Source organism: Mastigoproctus giganteus, chromosome 1 (assembly GCF_048544385.1).
Source record: "Mastigoproctus giganteus isolate SK-2022 chromosome 1, ASM4854438v1, whole genome shotgun sequence".
Taxonomy (NCBI): Eukaryota; Metazoa; Arthropoda; class Arachnida; order Uropygi; family Thelyphonidae; genus Mastigoproctus; species Mastigoproctus giganteus.
Window position 1 is genome coordinate 47063081 of NC_143575.1, and position 12574 is coordinate 47075654.

Genomic DNA, 12574 nt, shown 5'->3' on the forward strand with positions numbered 1-12574 from the left:
AGTCATTTTCACATATCTGGTCCAGGTTTGCCTCTTGGTTGGTAGGTCTTCAAAAGCTCTACTTTTTTTCTGTTATTTTGTTTCCATTTTTTAAATGTGATTTGTAATCTATTTTCATATGATGATGATGTCTGTTTTGCTACCACCTCTGTGAAGCTTATAGAGCTATCAATTTACTCAATTGTCAGTACCTTGAATTCATTTTACAGTAGACTCCTGATTACCTGGGGATGGTTTAACCAGGGTTGAAAAAAAAAAAAAAAGATTTAAATGTCTTAAAAAATTTAAATTTCACTTACAGTACCTACTTACAATAATTTATTTTTAAATTTAAATGTTTTTAAAAAATATATGATAGGAGCATTTTTGTAAAATATTTGCCACTAAATGTAACAGCGTTAATACGACTGATGGACCAAGGGATGATTCAAAATTTTAAAGAAATTTATAAAAAAAACTTGTTACATGAATTAACCAAGGTAGATAATTCATTGGGATAGAACTTGCACAGAAGTAAACAGAAAGATAGGATGTGAGAGATCTTCTGCAGCATGGAGGGTGCTTGCAACAATCACATAAACAAAAGACTAATCTGGGTGTAATAAAATTAGAATGGTATAGATATTATGCAGAACTACTGAGTGAAAACAGAGACGAATTTAGAGGTAACGAAGTTGAAACTTCCTGGACAGGAGGAGAAGTAAGGATTAGCTTTGAGGAAGTGGAAATAGAAGTAAAAAAAGGAAAAAAATAGAAAGACACCTGGACCTGGAGGAATGAACATGGAGCTGCTAAAATACGGAGGAGAAAAAATCATCTCACTGCTCATGAGGTTATTTAACGAAATATGTAAAGGAGAAGAAATACCGTCAGAGATGACACTGGGATATATCATTTCTGTGTTTAAGAAAGGGGATAGAAGAAATTGCTCAAACTGCAGAGGAATCTGTGTTTTAAACCGTTGCAAAACTTTTTAGTGGGATATGGAAAACTAAACTAGAGAAATAAATAAGGATTTCCGGGGAGCAGTGTGGATTTACAGCTGGACGATCCTGTATTGACCATTTATTCACGGTCAAGCAGATTCTGGAAAAATGTCAAGCTACTAGACAAGATATAGGATCAGTGTTTATTGACTTGGAAAAAGCTTATGACAGTGTCCCAAGGAAGATGCCGTGGAGTGCCATGGAAAAAATATCAATACGACAACCACTGATCGACTTAATTAGAAGAATATAAAAATAACACTTGCTGCATTAAAATTGGGTCAGAAATATTAAGGAAATTCAAAACATCAAAAGGCTTGCTACAGTGCTGTTTATCCCCCACGTTATTCAAGTTGTGTGTGGAAGTGACTCTGGAGGCTTGGTCCCAAAGATGCAGACCAATGGGATTATGTGTGGCTCAAAACATCTACCTTTCAAAATTTTTTGTTTGCAGATGACCAGGTGCTGACTATGGAGGATGCTGACTATATGTGTGCAGAAAGCTATTGGAACAATATAGAGAATAGGATTTGACAATAAATTTTGATTAGATGAAATATACGAGTAAAGAGCAAATGACTAAGATTCAACAGGGGGCGTTTTGAGTGTAAATGGAGCAGAGATAAAGAATGTGAAGCAGTTTAAATGGGGATGGTTCATCTGAAAATGAGATTACAAGGAGAATTAATGAGGAAGAAAAGTTTTGGAATGTGAATCCAATATTATGGAGCAATAACATTCTCCCAAAAACCAAATGATTACTATATAATGCAATTTTTCAGAGTATCTTACTATATGGATCTGAGATTTGGACTATAAAGGAAAAATAAATGAAGAAATTGCTAGCTGTTGAGATGGATTTTTAGAGAAGATCAGCCCAAAGGTCAAAACTAGAAAGAGTTGGGAATGAAGACATAAGAAAAGCAATGGACGCTTAAATAAAATAGAACAAAAAAGATTAGAATGGTGTGGACATGCTATGAGAATGGGGGAAGAGAGATTACCTAAAGAAGCAATGGAATGGACACCCCTCCCCCCCCCAAGAAGGAAAAGGAGAGGAAGACCTAGAAGCACATGGAAGGAGGGAGTGAGGGCGGCTATGGAAAAGAGGAAATTGAAGGATGGAGACTGGGAGGACAGAAAAGAGTGGAGGAACAAATTAAATTAAAAAAAAAAAAAAAAAAAAAAGGTTAGGTTGAGGATAACTTTTGATACAATGAAGAAATCCAAGAAGAAGGTAATTAATCATCATTTTGGAAACATTGGCGATTTATGAAATTTCAGTATCATGGACATTGATCAAAAGCACATCACAAAAATCTTTTCAGCAAGTATTTCATGTACCTGGATGGAGTTCTTAGTGACGAGACTAATAATGACTTGTTATATGATTTAAGACAGGCTAAAGGTTTTGAAATTTTGGAGAAGCAATTATTGAGTGAATTAATTCAGATGAAAGTGTGATCTGCCATGAAAATTGTGATGACAAAATAGTACATAGTATTATGAATGAAGAAGAGTCAAACAGAGATGAAGGCTCAAGGGATGCTGAAGAAAATCTATTGCCAACAAATAAAATCTCACATATAGTACTGCTTTGTCTTATGTGAGGGCTCTGTGCAGAGCAAGAAGACAATGTTAATGTTGTTCTTGTCAACAAGTTGATGTTGTGTAATTTACATTTTTCCATTTGTAGGAAGGTCAGTGATTCTTTACTTTTCTTTTTCAATAAATAATAGAACATATTAATATGTGTATGTATACAATTTGTCTTTTTTTATATTACATGCGTATTTTTCATAATACTATTTTTTTTTTTTTTTTTTTTTGCTATTTTGTGGATTATCTGGGAAAGCAATTATCCAGGGAAATTAATTTCCCTACCTACCCAGTTAACCGAGAGTCTACTGTACAGTCATTAACTTTGTTTATATGTTAATTTTTCTAAATCTAAATATGTCCCATTTTGTTTAATGTACTTGTTGTTTGATTCCATTATAAATGTTGGTTGTTGTGTCTATTAATTCTGCAGAGGCTGTCAAATTTCTTTGAGTGGTATTTGGTGAATGGTACTAAATTAAGATTATTCTACATATTTTGGTTGCTTTAAAACTGAAAACAAAAACTGCATTATATCATGGAACCTTAGTCTCGATCATTTGCAAATGATTAAGACACCAGTAAAGTTGTTAATGTATTGCTGAATAATAAATGAATTTGTGGTGGTGTTAAAGAATATAAATAATTATTATCAATCTTCCCTGTTGGTGCCATCTTAAATGGAAGATAGCCACAAAGCGAATTCAACTCAAAGCTGTAACTTCAGTAATAGTTTTATCACCATGCAGACTAAACACATTTTTAGTCTTGAGTTATGCTAATTTTTTCATTCTTATCATTAAATTTTTTCTTCTAATCATTTTTTTATTATTATTATTTAACAAAAGAGCTGGTAATTTTTATGCACTCTCAGTTAATAAACTTTGCCAATTGTATTATTTAAAATATCCAATTGTCTTTTTTTAATTTTAGTTTCTGTAATTTAGTTAGGTTAGAAACAAAAAAAATATCAGTTTTGATTATAGGTATTTTGCTAATTAGGGTTTTAAAATGTATATAATACAAATATATATAATTTTTATATTTTAAATGAATATATATTTATTTTTTATAGACATATTTCTACTTTCCTTAGACGATAATGGAGCTTAAAAACAGTTCCAAATGTTGGATTTAGAGCAAAATTATCTAAATATGTCCCATATTTAGATAATTAATTATCTAAATATATAGATAATTATTTAGATAATAGAGTCAGGTATGATACTATCCAGACATTTCCAGACATATTGGTTGATTGTCTTGACTAGTAAATATTTATTTATACAAGTAGAACATACAAAAGACTTGACAGGCCGGGACAATGAGTGTTATAATTTTCTTAAAAGCAATTAATTTTTAAAATTCACTTTTTTTCTTATTGAAAATAAGCAGCACAAAGCCTAACCCCAACTGAGAACACTTAGTCAAACACAAATACTGGGGGGAAAAAGAAAAAAAAAAAAAAAAGACTAAAAATTTAAACATGCTCTTTCACTAGAAAGAATCAAATTATGCCATATGAGCTGCCGTACTATGACAGAAATCAATTAACCAAAAAACATAAATACAGCGATTATTCACAGCCATATGCTAAATGCTGGATTCTGTCATAAGTATTATTAGCATTAGCAGAGGCAAGACATGTGATGCAAGAAAACAAGCTTATATAGCATCAGCCAGAAAAAAAAATAATAATAAATAAAAATAAAAACCCTTCCCATTTCACCCATCCATTCATTCCAAATGTTTGTCTAGTTCTGCCTTGAATTTATTTAATCTGTCAACTTCTACAATGATAGATGGAAGTTTGTTCCAGCAATCAACCACACACTGGCTAAAGGCAAATTTCCACACATCTATTCTACAACTGTCTTTCCCTCAATTTTTATTTATGTCCCCTCAGGTGACTAATCTGGGCAAGAGGAAGAATCCCATCAGCTTGAGCCTGCTCAAACCATTCAAGGCCTTATCAAAGGCCTTGCACTTCAATCAAATCACCTTGCAGGTGCCCGGTCTTCAGACACTGCAATTTGCAGAATTATTTCGTAATCATACTGTTTTCTCCTGTTACTGATTAAATATATTTTTTCATATGTTGTTCTTCTTTTGTTTTGACTTTTCCTCTGTTATATTTATATATTTTTTTAATTATAATTTTATTTTTGTATACAGGAAAAGACAGATATACAAACCCCTATTAAATTTAAATTGACATACACTTTGATTCAGAAAGAACCTCAGATGGCAGAAGAAGGTGAAGATCTTCCAAATATTAATATGTTTCCTATTCTTAATCAAAAGGAGGCATCTAGAATATTTGAGGTGAGTGTTATATTTTTATAGAAGACTTTTAGTTTTGTTTAAAAAATTTCTGTGTAAAGGGAACAATAGCTAATAGTAGTAATAGTATTAATGTTTAGTTGAGAGCCTAGGAAATCCCAATGTTTCATCTTCAGTCAGCTCTGCAGCTTCTCCCTCTTCACCTCTCAAACTGATTTCTTGCACAGCAGGTGCATTTGCATGCCCAGGATCTGAATGTTGATTTGAAGAAATTTGCTTAGGATTGCATATAGAGACAGAGAATCCTACATAACATCAACTGAGACTACCACAGTCTTCTACTATGTCCTGATAACCTATATCCTTAGCTAATAACCTTCCCAGATCCAAGCCTGATTGGAGAGTTTCTCTAAGCTTAATTAATTCAGGCACATCTTAATGCTCTCCTGTAAATATTTCAACCTGTATGCTTTGACAGTTGTACTGTAACTTTCATCTTTTATAGGTTAATATAATTGTGTTCTTACTTATAATTTAATTTATATAGATTTCTTAGCATGTGTTTTTTTTTTTTAATAGGATTGGATTTATTTTCTCATATTTATTAACCCTGGCCAAAAGTGCCATGATGGGCTATTGTAACAAGTAATGTATGTTTATATCATTTCTTATGTGCTAGAATAAAGATTCTTATATTTATTAATGATATAGATGAAGGAATATCAGACTAAGTTTCTAAGTTTGTAGATGATATGAAGATTCACAGGGTTGTTAATGAGACAGTAATCAAGCTATGCTACTGCAACAAGATCTAGAAAAATTAGGCAGATTAGCTGAGAAGGGGCAAATGAAGTTTAAATTTGACAAATGTAAGTATCTGCATATGAGTGACAGTAATCCCAGAATAACATACCAACCAGGTAGTACCATATTCAGGGTAGCGGAGAATGAAAAAGACTTTGGGATAATTGTGCAATCAGATATGAAGTTCTCCATGCAGTGCAGACAGCCTACCAGGGCAGCTCATGTGGTTTTATCAAAGATATATAGGAACTTTGCTAGTAGGGATAAGGTGATTTCCTCCTTGTATGAGGCAATGATCAGGCTGTGTCTTGAGTACTGTATACAGGTTTGGAGGGTTCATTTTAGAAAGGATGTAGATCTGCTGGAATGGGTTCAGAGTAGGGCAATGACATTGGTGAAGGGAACAAATTGGTGCTCTAACCAAGAAATGGTTCAGTTCTGTAAATGGCATCATCTGGAATCTTGGTACCTGTGAGGAGTCTAATTGAGACCTTGAATTAACGCCCTGAATAGATTGAACAAGCTCATTGTTGATAGTTCTTCTGGAATTTATGCCCCCTCATGTATGAGACTACATACATGAGCGGGAATAAATGCAAATTGAGGAAGGATGGTTGAAGGATAGATGTGTGGAAGTTTGCCTTCACTCAGTGGGTGTTTGATTGTTGGAACAAACTTCTGTCTTTTGTCGTGGGAGTGGGTAGTTTGAATAAGTTCAAGGAGCAACTAGGCAAATTCTTGCAGGGGACTGATGAGTGAGATTGGTAGTGTTTTTTTTTTTTTTTTTTTTTTTCCCTAATGCTCTATAAGCTTGCTTTCTTGTATCATTTGCTACTATTAATACTAATATATTAATCTAAATACTAGTTGGTATATGATACTAATGTATCATCTACCAACTAGTATTTCTTGGTGATGCAAAGGGGTGACATTCCTTTGTGGGTAATGACATTGTACCTCGACGCCTACATACATCATTTCACACCTAGGTTGGTCACCTCCACTATATTTGAAGTGGTTTTAGGCTCTGAACATTGGAGGGTGTATACCCATGATTGCTGCAAAACAGCCAGACTTCACTGAAATTTGATCCCCTTGACTTGAAAGTGGGACCTGAATTTCAGTTCCATTAGTGTTTTAGACTCTTATAGAGTAAGTGAGTAAGTCTTTGACAAGCTTCAAAGGACCTAAGAACTGGTTTATCTAAAAGACAACCATTTTATTCAAACTTTGTTATATGACATGTGATGTTAATGGCCCTCATATTCCTTTGACATCAGTATTACTGAATTGCAACTGCCAATAGGCATTTCTTTTTTTTTCTGTTAGCATTATTGCTTCTCGCACCTCTCTTTATACTCCAAATTTGCACATACTCATTTACAGTATGCGAACCTGCTGATAAAGTACCATCCCATGAGAATTTTTTGTACTGATATTTTTCTATGTCATTGTAGCCTTCATGATGTGGACTACATCCATGCTAGCTTTTATTGTGTTACCTGAAATAGATATTGCTTCCAGACAGTTCTGAGCAAGGATTGTTTATGATAATCCTGCATTTATAATTCCTTAAAAATAATTTTGAGCAGTATTCATTATAATGCAATTTCAGCACAACAGAGATTGATATATTTGACAAAGAAGTTTATTGTATTAGGATAGACCTGTATTTTGTTATACCAATATAAAACCAGTATATTTTTTGCCTTAAGTTAGAACTGCATAATCATTTGTTAACACTGGGTTAAACATTTGAATTCAGATTGCTGGTATACTCTTTTTTTTTTTTTTTTTTTTTTTTTTTTTTTGTTATTGTCTTTTTTCATTATACTTGTAATCAGATATCTCTTAATAAATTGGTGTGCCCAGTGTTTTCAGTAAGATACCTATGCTGAAAATGTCTTCATGCTGTATATTTATATTTTATATTCTTGTTTATGAAAGGCTGCTTAGTATTTATTTAAAGTTATTTAACTAGATTTTATCATTTTTTTCCTGATAAAGACTAAATAGAATTTTCATTTTCTGTTAACTGACAACTAGGCCAAATTCCTTAAAGACTGTGGGCTAGATGATATATGTGAGAGTGATCTTCACGTGGAGGCAGAACTGATCCTTCCAAGGTATTTTTATGGATAATTATTAAAATGTTCTTGTACTTAATATATTTTAAGTAGTTTTTTTTTTTATTTGATCTTATTCTTGTGATTAATACCACAGATTAAATTCAGAAAATTTCAATTTCATAAGGTATAGTAAAAAGAAGTTCTTTGTTAAAATAATAAGCATAGTTATTTACTTCTTTCAACATGGTGAATAATGGGGGTCATGTCATTTCAGTGTATGACAGTTTGGATATATGACAGTTTGGCTGTATGAAAAGTCAGTTTGTGCTATATAAAAATTTGGTATGTGATAGTGATGTAGTGATCCACCTTTTGCAATTTTCATTTATTTTTTTTTATTTCACAGTTTGCATTTTGATCTTTCATTTATGCAATGATCTCCTTTAAAAAAAAAAAAAAAAAAAAAGTTGGTTAATGTACACAGTGCATTACATTTCAGGCATACAAACAAATAGTAGTAATTCCTGATTTATAAAAAAAAAAAAAAAAAAAAACCAACCAAAAAAGCAACAACATATATTTCACTTCTTCACATCCCCCACATTGCCTGTTCATTCCTTCAACCAGAACTTGGCAACAAACATAATACCAGTGCTTTAGCTACAATATGCAGTATATGCATATCCTACATAATATGTATGAAAAAAATAAAATAATAAAATAAATAATTGCTGGATTTCCATTGGTCCAGTTTTAATGAAATTTGGGGTGGCTCAACAAATCTTCCGCAAAGGCCCAAATATAAAATTTCATGGAAATCCATCCACTAGGAGATTGGTCCCCAGTGTCCACAGGCACCATTGCACCACCAAGGCTTTTTTTGAGTGCCCACAGGAAGGAGCAATAATGAGGACTGTAATATGAGCAAGGAATATACAAAGATTAAAAACGTACATGGTAAATTAATGCTATTCATGTGCTAAGGCATGTCAGAGAATTTGTAAGCAGTAGTTTACTTCTTGATGGAATGCAGATATTGAGGGAATAACTGCCTACCAATAGTTACTAATAAGCTTCTGAGAACATGACTTTGTTTGGAATGTGGGATCTACAACCATGATGTTGCTGTTTTCTCTTGCACTTTGTGGTTTATTATACTTTCGATTCTTCTCTGCACTAATTGTGCTACTTTTTGTCCCAAATTGATTGGTTGGTACCCACCACTCTTAGAAGTGGGCTCATATGCACAAAAAGGTTAGGGACCACTGCATTAGGAACTGAGGCATTACATGCAGATTGTTGTTATTTGGTTTTTAGGAGCATTAGCAACTAAGGCCATATTGCTCCGGGATATGCGGTGGTCATTCCTTGACCTTTCCGCATACTCCGTATTTGGTGGTGACGGGCTCGAACCCCGGTCTAATCAAGAAGCATGTGCTACGCACTGCTGCTCCTTCCCACCTGGCTACGGAGGCGCCCTACATGCAGATGGGGCTGGTATGGTGAAGCAGTAGGTACATTATGCACATATGTTAACATGCTTAAAAAGTACTGCAGACAGACTAGGAAATTACTTCTTCACACTTGGCTTAAGCAGGTTGTAATTTTCAGGAAACATGTGGAGAGCAGAACATGTTATTTCAGAGAGCAGAAGTAGTGAGGACTGATAAGGAAGAATAAGAGTTAATTTGGTATTGGGAGTTAACTTATAAACAGGTGATGACTGATTTATACACACATTAAGATTTTCATTTTGTAACTAACATTAGTTTTTTTTTAATAAATGAAGTAAGGCTATTGCCAGCTGCAATCTTCAACAGCTGTCAATTAAAAAAAAAAAAAAAAAAAACCTTTCCTTGCTTGCATTCTGTGCTCATAGCTCTTTTCTGGCCTTAGGGCCCTCACAGTTTGTATATTGTTCATGATGACTGAATTTCCACTTCCATACTTTGGAAGAAAAGGCCTGGGTTTGTCGTTTCTGGGTAGAGGAACTAGTTTGGACTTTTTTCATGTCTTGGCATAGTTAGTCTATTGATCAGTTTTCTGGCTAAGTTAGTTGGTCTTCCATAGTGATTCATAGTTTTTTTCACTTGTAAGAAAACTCAGAAAGCTATACAATTCACAAATACATATTAATGTTTCGTGGTTTAAGTTGCTTTGGTGTAAATATCAAATCTGCCTTTAAACCTTTAGCTCATCTATTCAGCTGGAGCGGTGGATAAATAAATGAAAAAATAAACAACAAAACCCTTTTTTCATTAAAAAATTTAAATTTAAAAATTGAAACGTTTCAGTAATGAAAATTTGGATTTTAGTATTCCAGACACTTTTTCTTTTTCCCACTGTAAGGAATGAAACAGATGATAAATGCTGGTTGTGGGCCACATGAGTTCTCAAAGGAAGTGGATCATGGGTTTTAAGAACAGTTCCTTACTACTGATTACATCTTTTTCTTAATAGAATGTAATTTTTGTTATCTAATGATATATTTACATTAAATTTTTTTTAGATCTATAATTAATACAAAAATGTGACAGTTATTACATAACACTAATAATGCTGCTATTATATGGTTACAGTAATATTGTTTAATGCTGAGGAAGATAAGAAACAATGTAGAAAAATCATTTTCAAAAGTTAATATGTGACTATATTTTGGGACATACTAGTTTTAACTCTAGGAGAGGGGTATAACTAAATGGTCACAGGCTGCACAATATGAAGGAATGGAATGCATGTGTGCCACAGGTTGGACATTCCTGCTCTAGTAGGAGGATCCCCATTATAGTGTTTGTTATATCATGGTTGAACCTATGAGAGAGCTAATCCTCTTATTTCACATAAAGAAACAGCTGAGTTAGTTATGCATAGAGAGGTTCAAGGGGTGTGCCTGTATTATGTGGGCAACCATCTATAGAATTGGACCCATACAATATTCAAATAACAAATATACTCTCACTGGCATTAAGGCCAAGCTAGAATCATGATTTGTTAACATTACCATAAAAATGACTTTGGGAATAAAGCACTTTGTAATGAATCCCTTAGTGCTGTCACCTTTTTTTTTTTTTTTTTTCAAAATGGTAAAGAGCACGTTATAAATCCTCCTCTTCTCCAGTTGGACATCAGTATTAATATTCAGCTCAGTCCCTAAGGTGATGTTAGGGATACTTCTAATGAGGTAGAAAGTGAGTATAGCATATATTACCTCCAGGTTTAGAGAATTTCCTGACAGTGATCTGCATGCAGAAGTTAATACTCTTCTGTAGGCCATAGTGGCTTGCAGAAGCATGAGCCTCAGCCCCATCGAGGCTCATGCTTCTGCAAACCACTATGGCCTCGTATTTCATACGTGATGATTGGACTAAGACTAAGTGTGCAGATCAGTAGCCTTTCCTTTTAGGTTCCATGTTGTTGTGGCGTACTGCAGGGATGGCTGGCCAGAGACTCACTCCTTGAGAAGCATAATCTCAGTTAGTGTATATAATCTTGCTGCCTCTACTCTATCATCTAGAACTAGAGGAAGTCAGACTAGTGGGCATGCAGGAAGTATTGTCAAGGCCATGTTATCTCAAGATGCTGGTTATATTCTTGCTGTGTGTATGCCATATCCAAAAATTTCTGTACTTCATACAGCTGTACCCCCCCTTTACTTTTACTTTATATACCGAATATCATGAATAATCAAACTAACAGAACAGACTTATCTATGAAAAGATTCAAATTCTCAAAAATTCCTGATTCATTTTGCAAATATATGTAGCCTCAGTTCTAATATCAGTGATATGTATTTCTACCTACAGTCTGCCAAGCCCCACTTGCTTTTTCTGACAGAATTGCAATTGTCAGTTGGCTAAACCACTGCTCATATCAGTCCTAATTATTTGCTCAACAATTTTAAAGGTGATACTTGTGCATATGTTCACACTGATATTCCCCATCAGAGACCTACTCAATTGGAATCCTCTCTTTGATCTTCTGTGGCTTAAAATCTCTCACACACCATTTTTTCAAATTTTGCTTCTGTCTTCCTCCCAACTCTACTAATTCTTTGGTACTCTTTGATTCCTTTCTCTGAAACTCTGCTGTCTCAAGTCCATCTTTCCTAACAGAGAGGTAATTTTTCCTAGTGATTTTGACATTCATAACTCCAGCTGACTTGCATTTTCTAGGACCAGGTTGGTTAAGATGGTTAACACTCTAATTATTTATTTCTCTACCAAATATCAGACAATCTTAACCACACAGCCAGCACTCCTGATCTTACAAACAGCACACGGTTGAAGTGAGTGTTCCTCTAGGCACATCAGATCAGAACTTGGTGATGTTCTGTTCTTCTTTTTCTTGTGGACCATTCTCAGCCTCACATTTTGCCTAAATGTGAGGCAGTAAAATGGACACTTTTTGTCCATTTTACTTCCCATGTGCATTTTTCCTGCAATTTTTTCATCTTCCAACCGGCATTTTACTAGTTTTCAGAATACAAAAACTTGAAATTGTGGAAGTGAAAATGTAGTGTATTCAAAAAGAAATGCAACTCATTAACATAATATTTCTCTGTTTCAGATTGTGAAGTGCCAGAATAATGTGCAGTTAGCTTAAAGTTACATTAGAATTGGTGTTGTGAAGCCACAAGAGAAGGATTTGTAGAAAAATACTGCCATAAATATACTCCTCCAAACAAGTCTACCATCAAACGCTTATATTAGCAAATATAAGAAAACTGGGAGTGTTGCAGATGCATATCAATGCATTAAGCTACAAGTGTTATGGAAGAGAAACTGAAGACATTCATGATGAAATGATCACAAGACCAAAGACTTCTCTAAAGAG

General features: G+C 33.9%; 1 protein-coding gene across 1 annotated transcript in view; it reads left to right on the top strand.

Annotated features, from left to right (window-relative positions):
- The window catches only part of LOC150090765 (integrin alpha-PS1-like), a 373692-nt gene that overhangs the window by 182993 nt on the left and 178125 nt on the right, over positions 1-12574 (top strand). Inside the window, exons 13-14 of the mRNA XM_090379991.1 lie at positions 4761-4910; positions 7719-7798. Of these exons, the coding sequence (XP_090236117.1) occupies positions 4761-4910; positions 7719-7798 (230 nt within the window). The remainder of the gene's footprint in view (positions 1-4760; positions 4911-7718; positions 7799-12574) is intronic.